The sequence below is a fragment of the Sorex fumeus genome, unplaced genomic scaffold (assembly GCF_029834395.1).
Source record: "Sorex fumeus unplaced genomic scaffold, SorFum_2.1 ptg000093l, whole genome shotgun sequence".
In the NCBI taxonomy this organism is placed as follows: Eukaryota; Metazoa; Chordata; class Mammalia; order Eulipotyphla; family Soricidae; genus Sorex; species Sorex fumeus.
In genome coordinates this window covers 5,487,359-5,499,930 of record NW_026606150.1, presented here as the reverse complement: position 1 = coordinate 5,499,930, position 12,572 = coordinate 5,487,359, and the positions used below count along the sequence as shown (strand labels likewise).

General features: G+C 62.2%; 1 protein-coding gene across 1 annotated transcript; it reads right to left on the bottom strand.

Moving 5' to 3' along the window:
* Positions 1-3,425: 3,425 nt before the first annotated feature.
* On the bottom strand, positions 3,426-11,551 carry PELI3 (pellino E3 ubiquitin protein ligase family member 3). Its single transcript, XM_056131953.1, has 8 exons — positions 11,373-11,551; positions 10,400-10,552; positions 9,856-9,927; positions 7,247-7,376; positions 6,324-6,425; positions 5,629-5,823; positions 5,215-5,403; positions 3,426-4,251 (listed from the first exon to the last, which is right to left on the bottom strand). Exons 2-8 carry the CDS (start codon positions 10,549-10,551, stop codon positions 3,682-3,684), a joined length of 1,410 nt encoding a protein of 469 aa, XP_055987928.1. The 5' UTR covers position 10,552; positions 11,373-11,551; the 3' UTR covers positions 3,426-3,681.
* Between the last annotated feature and the right edge of the window lie 1,021 nt (positions 11,552-12,572).

Genomic DNA, 12,572 nt, shown 5'->3' with positions numbered 1-12,572 from the left:
AGGCCAGCGCGGGTTCAATTCCCAGCATCCCATATGGTTCCCGGAGCACCACCAAGAGTAATTCCCGAGTGCAAAGCCAGGAATAACCCCTGAGCATCGCCAGGTGTGACCCAAAAAGCCACAAACAGGAAAATCTGGATAAGCCACCGTTCCTCATAAGGATTTATACCCTCCATTAACTTCATACAGCCATAACTCTGGGGCACAGAGACAAAACCTCACTGAGCCTCAGGAGTTATGGGGTGCTTGCTGGACTGGGAGCCTGCCTGCACCAGGGGCAGGGTCATGCCTGAGGTCCAGTTCTGCATGTTCATAGAGTATTCGCCCCGGGTCTGGGTGTAGAATGTTTCGCCAGGTGGGGCCACCAGGAGAACCTTGCAAGCATTCCCTTTCAGCGTAAGGGCAGAGTCAGCCATTGGAGATGGAATTAGCCTCCACAGTCCACCAGCTTTCTGGCCCTGAGTGAGCTGCTTAGCCTCCTACCTCTTGGCTTTCTCACCCAGAAAACCAGGCTGACGAACATCTCTTCTCTGCGACACACACTGTCCAAACTTCTGTCCCTGCAGGGGCGCCCCCTAATGTTGTGCAGAGTAGAGGTCTAGGCAAGGAGTGACCTGGTGAGATATTCTCCTTGCCACACCTTTGCCCCAGCTGTGTGCAGACTCAGGCCAGTATTTGCCCCCTTTCCGGTGCCAGATTCTCGGATACAAAGTCCTGCATAGCACAACAGGGCTATTCATCATTGGCCCTGATGATAGCTGTCTTTATAGGGGGAAACTCAGAGTATTTGTACTTGTTTTTAGAATGTCCATTTTTGTCTTTAAAGTAGGTTTAAAATCTTCACCAACTTGGGTGAAACTGCAATGTACGCCAGTAGAGGGCGCAGTGCTGCTGACATCTGCCATCAGGGAGCAACACAGATCAGTGATAATTTTTGCATTGCAAGTTGGACAGGGAGGGGAGACACCCAGGTGTGTGCTCAGGGCTTACTCCTGGCTCTGAGCTCAGGGATCACTCCTGGCGGAGCTCAGGGAACTATACAGGGTGCCAGGGATCAAACTGAGTGGCCATGTGCAAGGTAGGGGCCCTGCTGTACTATGTCTTCACCCCTAGGCCCCCGCATTTTTTTGGGGGGGTCACACCCGGCAATGCTCAAGGGTTACTCCTGCCTTTGCACTCAGGGACTACTCCTGGCGGTGCTCACGGAGGACCTTATGGGATGCTGGGAATCAAACCTGGGTGAGCCGCGTGCAAGGCAAACACCCTCCCCACTGTGCTATCGCTCCAGCCCCGCCCCTGCATTTTTATGATCACAGTGAATATGCAAACTTACTAACGGGCTGGAGCGATAGCACACCGGTAGGGCGTTTACCTTGCACTGGGCTGACCCGACCGACCCAGGTTCAATTCCTCTGCCCCTCAGACAGCCGGGCAAGCTACTGAGAGTATCTCACCCGCATGGCAAAGCCTGGCAAGCTACCTGTGTTCGATATGCCAATCACAGTAACAAGAAGTCTTACAATGGAGGCGTTACTGGGCCTGCTCTAGCAAATCGATGAACAACAGGAAGACAGTGGACAGTGGACTAACGTCCTGTACCAGTGGCTTGACATGGAGAAGCTCATTTAATGTTGTGCAAAGCCTGAGCTAGGATGTTGTCGTTTTACCCATTGTACTGATGAGCAAACCAAGGCTAATCGGTTCATTGACTTGGCAGGGGGGGCTCTCTGCCTGTCTTCAGATGTTCTGTTCCTCAGATTTCCCTCATATTATCCCTTCCACTCGCCTCACGTGTTTGCATGCCCACGAACGTTCATGCGCACAGCATCACATGGAACTTTCCACCATGAGAACCCGAGGCTGCCACCCTCCTCCTTGGCTCCTCTCCACCCCCCCAGAGAAGAGAAAGGGGTGGGTGAGGACGTCTTGAATTTATTATTAGGTACTACGACGTTCAGATTAGGTACTCCTCGTTCCCCTGGTGACAAAGAGCTGTTTATTCCATTGAACCGTGGGGCAGAGCGAGCCGCGCCCAGGGCGCCCGGGCTCTCCTTGACCGCTGCGCTGTCCCGCGGACGATGCTTACTTACCTCTCTCCTCCTAGAGCCCAGGCTCCCCCGCTGCCGAGGGGGGCGGAAAGTTCCCATCTGGTTCCCCACAGGTCAGAAGAGAACAAGTAGGAGGACTTGGATTCTGAGCGCTCTGCGTAGGGCGGGGGGTGGGTGGGTACAGCGCTCTGCAGAACCCACCCCTGGAGGCACTGAGCTGCTCCGGGAGCGAGACTTTGAGCCTATACGCCCCTCCCCGCCAGGGGGCGCTCTGCCCCCCCAGCCCAGATCTGGTCTCTGCGGCCCCAGCTCGTGGGGGCTGGGCCAGGCCGGCCTCTGCAACCTCCGTGCACCTGTCTTCCTAGCTCACCTCTCCAGAAGAGTCTGGGGGCAACCCCAGCAGCAGCCCAATAACAAGAACCCGACTATGTCGCCCCCCCCAGGCCCCCGTATCCTTTTTGATCCCCCTCCACACCTGGCTCGTTGCCTCCAGCCTATTCCCTGCCACGCCATTGCTCTCTCTCCTCCCCTCTGGGGTGCTCCTCTCTCTGGGGTTCCCTCCCAATGCCCCCAGAGGGAGCAGTCCACGGGGGTGGGGGCAGCTGTGGGCTGTGGATTTACCTGGCTGTGACCTGGGCGCTGTGGCTCCCCCTTTGGCGGCCAGGCGTGGCAGTACCCCCTCGCCGCTCTCCCCCCATCACAGGACATTCAGTAACCAACGCGAGAAGCCCGGGCGGCCACTCCCTGCATTTAGCAGTATTGGGGCCCCCCAGGCAGCTCATTCCCTACTCCCTCACCTGTCCACAGTCAGGGTCTCCTGCGCCAGCCTCAGACGCCGCAGCCCCAAGCCCCGCTGCTCACTCCAGGGAGGCGCATGCGCTCTGGGGCTCACCCCAAGCCTGTGGCCCGCCTCTCCCTTCTACCCAAGCCCCCTCCTCTGCCTGTGGACCCTGCGGGGGGGTGGTGGTCCCCAAAGACACCGAGGCTCTCCTCCCTTTCCCCGGCCTCTGCTCCCCCAAAGCTGTGCTGATGTTCCAATATCTGACTTGCTTCCACGAGCCCAGCCCCTCCACCAGGCAAGGTCCGGGGATGAGTCTCTCCCCAGAGGCCCTAGGCATTGGAGTCCAGCGGGTACCAGCAGATGCCCGGGCCGGCCTGCCACCCCTCCCCAGTCACTCCGGAGCGGGAGACGCTGCACGCACGCACACGCAGGCGCTGAGGGCAGCCGAGCAGCACGGTTTATAGAGGAACCCGGGGCAGCGGCGGCGGGGCGAGGGGCCGGGCAGGCTCGGGCACAGCCAGACTAAGCTGGGGATCAGGGACTGCGCCCCTTCACTCCCCCCGCGGGCACAGTGTGGGCGGCAGGATGTGGGCGGGGCAGGGAGGCGGGCTTCCCCCCACGCACCCCCGGGACAGCTGGTGCTGAGGGCCCCATCATTTAGACCGGGACTGGGGTCTCGGGGACCCCCGGGGAGACCGGATCTTAGGGGGGGGGACATTCGCTGTCTCCCTCCGGAGTGGCTGTGGTTGGCAGATGGGCAGTCCCACATGCAGAGCTCCCTGTAGGCTGCAGGAAGTGGGGGGGACCCGGACGGGCGGGCAGTAGCGGGGAGGGGGGGGCGCGCTGGGGCGCCTAGTCCAGCGGCCCCTGGAAAATGAGGCGGACGCAGCCGTGCTCGCCCGTGAGCCAGGCCCCGCAGAAGGGGCAGGCGGCGTGGAAGGCGTGCGTGCCGTGGGGCAGTGGAGTCTGCGCCCAGTAGCGGGCAGTTTTCTCGGAGCACACGTGGCCGCAGGGCGCGAAGGCATGGCTGGGCGGGCCGGGGTCCAGGCAGAGGCCGGCCTCCTGGCCGAGCCACAGGGGCACGTAGGGCCCCACGAGGCGGCAGAGCGGGCACTCGCGCTCCTGGGGGCCCCGCTCGCGCCGGCAGCCCCAGCCGTGGTAGCCGTGGACGTGGCCGCAGCGGACGTAGACCCAGGGCTGCTGCTTGTCCGGCGCCGTGCGGCCGCGGGCCGGGCTGGGGAAGGCCAGGGTGCTGAGGCCCACCGGGCACTGCGGCCGCGCCGCGTTGGCCTCCTGCCGCTGCGCCTCCAGCTGCTTCCGCGTGGGCGCCCGCTGCAGCCCGGCCGGCGTGCGCCACAGCAGCGTGGCCCCGCACAGGTCGATCAGGGAACCGTCCTGCAGCACGTTGGACTCGCTCTCCACCTGCGGGCAACGCCAGAGCCTGAACGGCCGCCACCGGCCCGGCCACCCCCGCGGGGCCTCCCTGAGGGTGCATCCCGGGAGGACCGGGATGGAGGGGGGGAGGGGCGAGGGCAGAGGAGAGAAGAGCTGGGGGGGGGCACAGGGAAAGAAGCGGGGGTCCCAGGAGGCGGGGCTCCGGCGCACAGCGGGGCACGGCCTTGGTGAGCTGGCTGTCCGCTCAGGAGTGGCCACAGTGCTTACCCGGGCTCCTCCCCACGGGGCCAGGCCGTTAAGGCTCCCGCTCCTGAACTCTGGCACTGGGCCCCAACCGCTGTCCTGCGGGCTGTGGTTCTAAGGGACCACCGGCGTTGGAGCGGAGGGTGGGGGGACTTCGCTCTAGACTCCACCTCCAAGGTGGGCTAACACAGCCTCATCCTCAGAAAGTGTGCCCCCTCTCAGGTCTCCTGCGACATGCAGAATCCAGCCCCTGAAAACAGGTGGCACGCCACGCCGAGAACACAGTTCAAAGGACACTTGTGAGCCACCCGGGAGCCTAACTTTTGAAAATCGCGGTTTCTCTCCCGGAGCGAGCCGCCTCTGCAGGGAGTACTACTGGGCGTGGCTTCCGATCGGACACGCCCATGGTGGGCGGGGTTATTCAGGGCCCGCTGTAGCGGGCTGGAGCGATGGTACAGTGGGTAGGGCGCTTGCCTTGCACGCCAGCGACCACAGTTCGATCCCCGGCATCCCGTATGATCCCCTAGGCACCTGACCCCAGTATGCACTGTCAACACCAAGGGCCATCAACCGCATTCCCACTTCGGAAACGGGTTCAGCGGTGTTGCTGCTATTTCCTGTCACTGCAGGGGTCTCTGGCGGCTCCTTGTGGAGTGTGCTGGGGCTCCTCTGTGGCAGGAGATCTATTCTGCCTTGGGGAGGGGACAGGCAATATCAGGGTGGAGGGACAACAGTGCAGCCACCTACCAGCTTCCCCCGCTGCTGGGCGGAGCGGCTGTCCCTCAGCGTGTACACGTTCCCGCACACCGAGATCTCCCGCCAGACGCCGGGCGCTGAGTCCTCGGCGAAGCCACCCGCCGGGTGCATGACCAGCACCCCATTGGTGGTCAAGCCATCCATGAGGCCGTCGGGGGTCCGCCATTTAGCCGCCCGCTCCTGGGACCAGATGAGGAATCAGAATCCGCCTTCCAAGTGCTTCTCTCACGGTGGGGAAGGGGGCCCAGAGAAGAGGGGTATCGGGGCTGTGTCACCCCAGACTTCACTTCTTGTTTGGTGCCTGCAGCAGGGAGTTGCCCATCACCCCAGGATGCTGCCCTTCCCCCACCTCCCACCACCTCTCTCTCTCAGAAGGTGCCCCCTGTGGGTGGGAGGGTCACTCACTCCAAGGAAGATGTTGCTGGAGGCGTCAAAGCCAGCGGCATAGATGCGGGCTGTGTAGGGCGGCCGGCGGTCGCAGAGGATGCGGCAGGCGTAGCGCGAGATGGTACTTTGGGCCGAAGGGCCCTCCGTGGCCGCGCCCCCCGGGGAGGTGTCTGTCACCACGAAGTCGATCATGTTTTCCGTGGAACGGCCGATCTGGGAGGAGGGGGAGGGCAGCACAGGGACAGGGTGTGCCCAGGTAAGCCCCCACCTGTGGGCAGGGCCACCCAGGAGCCGCTTCCCAGCTTCCGGCAGGCTGCCTTCGTGGGGTCTGACTTTCCTCCCCTCTTACCCCTGGAGCTCTAGGGAACGCCCCACTCCATAAAAACCCATGTGCTGGTTGCAAAGTGACAGGGGGCAGACGCAGAGATGGCACAACACAGGCTTCGCACGTTGGAGGCCCGGGCTCCATCGCCCGTGCCGCACTGACCCCCAGGAAGAGAAGAGAGGGGCATGGGTGACCTTCCCGGCACTTGCCCAGGACAGCTACTGTGGGCCCACGGGACAGACAGGGAAACTGAGGCAAAGACAGAGCAGTTAGGTGCCCAAAGTCACCCAGCTAGGAAGCGCTGGAGCTGGACTCTGCAGCCGGTCACCTTGACTCGCAGCGTACCCTGGACCCCTAAATTATGGTCTCCAATGGGGGGGGGGTGTACCTGGAACATGTCTGTGTCACTGTCGTGCGTGTACTCCACTATGACCGAGTGACTCCGTGACAGCGTGTACGAGATGCTGTGCTGGCCCCGGTTGCTCAGCGCCTGGGTGGACAAAAGGAGATGTCACCTCTCAAGGGTCGGCAGCCCGAGAAACGCGCCTTAGAACCAGAGCCAAACCCCGGGCCCAGGGCCCACTCCAGGGCGAGGGGCGTGGCACATGCCACAGACAGATGACTGAGCAGCCAGTGCAGGACCCGGGTCACCTGTGATGCCTACAGACACCCCCAGGCGACTCAGGGGTGCCCACCCCTTCCCACAGCTGAGCTCAAAGAACCTGATGACACCTGCTAGCCCCAAAGGGCTGTGCCTTTGCCGTGGCCCTTAGGGCCCCCCTCTCTGAGTCCTGTGGCCCCTAAGATGATACTGAGGGGCCAAGGAGAGAGCTCGGGGTGTGCAGAGACCTGTGTTCACCCCCAGACACTGTTTGCCCTCACCCCGGAGCACCTCCAGAGTGGCCCTGGGGACCTCTGCTCCCCCCAGCACCACAGGGCCTGAGCAGTACCACACTGCCACACCCTACATTGAGTCCCTCAGCCTGGTGAGCCAACTCTGATTCCCAGGCGTGGTCCCCGGGCTCGCTGAGCACTGCTGGGGAGATCCATCAGCCAGGGAAAGTGAATAAAATAAAATAATGCTACATGTTTCCCCAATGGGGATCTGGTGGACAAGTAAACATGCATGGGCCAAGCGTGTACAGTGCACAGGGCCCCTGTCAGCCTTTTTTCCTGCAGCTCAGGAGGCAGCGGGTGAGGACGACACTGCGGGCATCCTATCCCCTAGGGTGCTGTGGGCAGGCCGGTCCCAGAAGGCAGGATGCTTGGGGGCGCGCAGGCCCAGGACACCGATGCAGGATGGCAGCTTGCCTTGGAGACCAGCGGGGTGGAGATGTGGTGCATGACGTCTGGCTTCACTCCGTTGGCATGTGGCCGGCGGCTCAGCGCCAGGCGGCTTCGCCGGCGGCCCTTGTCCCCACTTGCCAGACACCCATTGTAGCTGGAGGAGGGGAGCAGGAAGAGGGGGTGCAGGGAAAGAGAGAGGAGAGAGAAAGAGAGAGAGAGAGAGAGAGAGAGAGAGAGTTATCTCCTAAAAATGACACGGGACTGCCGACCTTGGGGCAGATCCCAATAAACACACCTGAGACCCATCCCAACTGCTAAGGCACTACTGAACATCTTCAAAAGGCCTTTCGGGGGGCTGGGGAGACAGTACAGCGGGTAGGGACCTTGCCTCGCACGCGGCAGACCCAGGTTCAATCCCCAGTACCCCATATGGTACCTCAAGCTTTGCCAGGAATGACCCCTGAGCAGAGCCAGGAGTAAGCCCTGAGCACCGCCAGGTGTGGCCCACACAAAAAATAAAAACTTTCAGTCAAGAAATCAGTGTTTCAGGGCTGGAGAGATAGCACAGTGGGTAGGGCATTTGCCTTGCACGCAGCCAACATGGCCGACCCAGGTTCGATTCCCAGCATCCCATATGGTCCCCCGAGCACCGCCAGGAGTAATTTCTGAGTGCATGAGCCAGGAGTAACCCCTGAGCATCGCCGGGTGTGACCCAAAAAGCAAAAAAAAAAAAAAAAAGAAAAAGAAATCAGTGTTTCCTGGGAACCTCACTCATGCCTGGCTGGGTGCTGGGCACTAAGGTGACACAAGTGATGGGCACAGGTCAAAGGTCAGTTCTATGCCCTCAAGGAGGAAGAAAGATGCCCTTAGCTTTTTAAGAAACTTGGGCCCCACCCACCATGCCCAGCACAGGCTAGACACAGCCCAGCCTGAATTCAGGAGAAGGGACTTCAGGACCCAGGTTCTGAATTCCAGGATCAGAATCTCTAGTGACTGACCAGAACAGCCTGCAAGGGACCGGGCAGGGGACCCAGCAGCATTTCCTCCGATGAACCAGGCCAGCAGTGAAAATCAGGCTGTGTGGGGCGCCCCCCTGTATATGCCACACAGATCAACTTCCTTTCAGCCCCTGTCCTGAGGGAATGGTGGGAGAGGCAAGACCTAGCAAGTCACAGCCTTGATCGTTGCCCGAATCCGGATCCGGATCAGAGCCTCCTGCTCCTGGAGCTTCACGCCATCAATGATCTCACAGAATCTGAGCAGTGTCCTGCACGCAACTGGCCCTCTGCCCATTTTAGGAGGAGGAAAGTCGAGGCTCAGGGAGATAAAAATGACTTGCCTGAGGTCCCGGGTGAGTTGAGGGAGAAAAACGCAGATTTGAACCCGGGCCTGCCTGACTCTTGAAGGTGGAGGCTCGCCCGGCAACAGGCTCGGAGGCTGGCAGGGCTTGGGCACGGGACATGCAAAAGGCCACCGGGGAAGAAGAATCGGGTGGGAGGGGGGCACAGTGTGTGAAGTGTGGACATTGTGTGAGTACGGAGGAGTCGTGGAAGGTTCGGGAGCCGGGAGGCCAGGGATGACCAATCTCCAAACACTGCCAAACACTCGAGCCTCCTGGTGGATTCTCATTCTGTGGGTGTGGGAGGGACTCACTGGTGAACTTTACACCTGTGGAGCCCATCCAGTTTCCCCAGCTCTGCAGACACCTGCTGGCTGGTCTAGCACCTGTGTCCTACGTCCATGGTGTCCCGCAGACACTCGTCTCCGAAAACGCCAGCAGCTGCTTGGAGGAGGGGCTGCTGTGCCCTGGTAAGCTCTTCCCACCAAGAAAAACTGGGGTGAGTCAAGACACAGTCTCGGGACTCAACAGGGCCTCATTGAGTTCCCTCTTCCACTTCTAGCCCATGTGAAATGGCCTCTTTGAGCTGGAACCAATTCACCAGGAGGATTCATCGTGAGAACGAGGCAAGGTGTTCATTCCAGGCCGGCGTGATACATGATAGGACAGTGGGGAGGGCGCTTGCCTTGCACACAGCTGGCCCGGGTTCAACTCCCACCCCCCCCCCACCTCCCCGGCATCCTATATAGTCCCCCTGAGGGATCCAGGAGTGATCCCTGAGCTCAGTGCCAGAAATAAGCCCTGAGCACTGCCGAGTGTGGATGGAAAAAATAAAAATAAAGAAGAAGAAAGCATTTCAGGGTACATGACACTGAGATTGGCACTCTATCCACTCTATCGCCGTCCCGTGATAATTGTGGGCGGTTATTATTCAAAATAATAGCACATTGCCTCTGTCTATCAGCCAACAGCAGCCATTATTATTTCTAAATAATTAACATCGTGGTAACAAAGCTTGTTGGCTACTTCCTCCTGACAGATGGCAGCGTCAGAGGCCAAAGAGGGGCTGAACGGAGGCGGACGAAGAGGGCTCTGCTGGGGAGGGGGAGCGCGGGGGGAGGTGGGCTAAGAGGCTGGTGCAGGGGTCCTGGGCAGGAGATGGCCAGGAAGGGAGGAGGCCTCACCAGCCACCAGCTCCTGGCGTTTTCTCGCTCCTGGCTAGCCACGTTCTCGGCTGTGGCTTAGACCTAGAGCAAGAAAGACCCTGGGTCTGAATCCCAGCCCTGCCACTTACCAGCTGTGTGCCCTTGGGCCAGTCACTTCCCCTCTCTGAGCCTCGGTTTCCTCACCTCCTTCCTCACAGCATCTTGGTGAAGATTGAAATGAAATAATGTCCATGAAAGGGCTGGGCACAGGCCTGCCTCCCAGAACACCTGCTATGGGCCAGGCACTGGCTTACGTGCTTGGCAGAAGCCGGCTCACGCGTTCTTCCGGCCGGCCCAGTGGCGTCCGCCTATTCGCAAACGGGGGCAACGAAGGCCCAAGGAAGTTAAGTGATTCGCCGAGGCAGGGCTGCAGCCGGTTTTTCTCCCCACATCACCCCTGCCAGGCGCTCAGTGGAAGGAAGCTGGCGGCACTTCTGCCTCCCCTGGAACTTGGGTGCGCCCTGAGCGTGGTGGCAGCGGTTTATGGACAGCGGCGAGGGATTGCAGCCACTAGGCACGGAGGGGGCTCGGCCACCTGTTGGCTGGGGCAGTCTGGGGGAACACAGGGCCCTGCTCTGGCCGCACTGGGGGCTACCTGGTGCCCACCCCCCACCCCGGTCCAGGGCTGCTCACCCCAGGACGATGAGTTCGCCATACTTGATGGGCTCCTCGCCGGGCTGCGCATCTTCGCCAGGGCAGGAGAGCACGCAGGAGCTCTGGTTCCCGGGGTGATGGAGGTCTGAGGTTCGGGGAGACCCCACGTCAGGGTTTCCTTCCAGCACCATTCTGGCCAGAGGGGGAGGGGAAGAAAGCAGCTTTGCGGCCGCCCGCTCCAGGCGCCCTGGACACCAGCCCTGGCCTGCCGCGGGGAGGCCTCTTAGGCTAAGGCCAGTGTCACCACCTCCGTCACTACAGCCACAGTCTCATCTTCGCCTACCCCAAACTGGGCTGCTGGGATAGCGAGAAGGGAGATGGACGGGCAGGAGCCTCAGGAACCTAGCAGGCTTCCGAGCTCATGGTACACAGGACAGGACCAAAGGGCTGGGCCGCTGGGGTGGCCAGAAGCTTCTTTCTGGCCCGGATCCCAGTCTGGGGGTGCTGGGAAGACGCGCCGAGGCCCCTGATGCCTGGTTTCAGCTCCCGGGCCGTGAGTAACGCTGCTGTCGGGCGCGGGAAGCCATCTGTCCGTCTTCATCTTTCTGTCCCTTGGCGGGTCTGGGCCTCCGTCTGTCTGTCTGTTTCCTGCATGACTCTCCGTCCTCCCAGCTGCTGTCCTCCCCGTCTCGGTCTCTCTGCCCACCTCCCGGTCCCCGTCCACCTGCCTCAGTCTCCCCATCCTGCCGACGCCCTGCGGGCAGGCCTGGCCGGGTTCCCGGGGCGCGTGCCCTCCCTCCCTCAGGTGTCCGCCCGCAGTCCCCGGGCCGCCGGTCCCCGCTCGGGCCGGGGCTGCAGCAGCGTGACGGCCGGGCGCCTACGCAGCTCCACCGCCGGCGGGTCCCGCAGGCCGAGCCCCGCGGCGGCCACCCGCGCCGCGACCCCCGGACGCGCAAACACGCCCCCAGCGCCCGCCCGCCGGGCCCGCCTCGCGGGGTCCCCGCGCCTTCACCTGTCGGCGCTGCGGGCCCGCTGGCCGCCGCTCCCTCCCCGCCTCGCCCCTGCTCGGCCCCGGGGCCGCTGCGGCGGGATGGGCCCGGCCGGCGGCCGCTCGGCGCTGCCTCGTCACAGGGACACCCGGGGCCCGGGGAGGGGGACCAGCGCGAGCGCCACGCTCCGCCCCCGCCGAGGCCCCGCCCCGCGGAGCCCCGCCCACCAGGCTCCGCCCACTTGCGGCGAAGCTCGGGCTTGGCGCTCCGCCCCTTCCCGAGGCCACGCCCCGTCCCCGGGCGGCCCCCGGGTCCTGGGGACCCCGCCCACCTCGGGGACGTCCTCGCCCACCCGGCCGCGGCTCCGGGACTGCCCCGCAGTCGGAGGGACCCCCCTGGGGACTCCCTGGAGCCTCCTCGCTCCCTGCAGTCTGGGGTCTCCGCATGGGTGGCAGGACCTTCCCAGGCTTAGGCTGGAGTCCCCCCACCTCCCGCGGGAGACCCCGCCTCCCAGCTGGGGGAGCCGCGGAATTCGGGGAGAGAAGACAGGAGGGGGCGGGAAGGAGTGAGGGAAAATACTAGAGTGGGCGGGGAAGGGGGCGTGCGTCAGCCCCGTGGCCCAGGTGAGTCGCGGTCCCCCTGCCTCTGGTGCTCCTGACCCCTGGGCAGGCAGGCCACCTCCCCTGCCCTCTTCGTCGTGGACACAGCACACGAGAGGTCACCGACTGGAGAGACGCCGTGGGGAGACGCGCCTCCCTCCCAGAGATACCGCCAGTAATTCCTGCGATGTAGGCATGATAATTGCCCATTGTATAGATGAGAACAAACAGGTTTACCAAAGTGACTTGCTGGTGATTATTTTGCTAGAAAGGGCCCAAGCTGTCAGCTAGGTGACGCTGAACTTCCGGACCCTGACAGTAGGAGTCGGCAGGGCAGAAAGAGCAGGAGACGCTTTCCATCAACTCCCACCGTTCACTGTAGTCTGTTTAAACTATAACCATGAAGGAGCAAAGTACGAGCAGTTAACTCTCAACCTTGGAGTGTGCATTTTTGGAGGAAACCAAGGAGGGCTACACAGAGGAGGTAGCTTTGGCCCCTGTCATGAAGGATAAGTGGAAATTTATCCAACATTCCTAAGGGGGAGCATTTGCCTCCCCGCCCCCCCCCCCCCGACTTGCTCCTTGTGAAACTACCCATCTCCCTGGCTCCCCGGGAAGGACCCC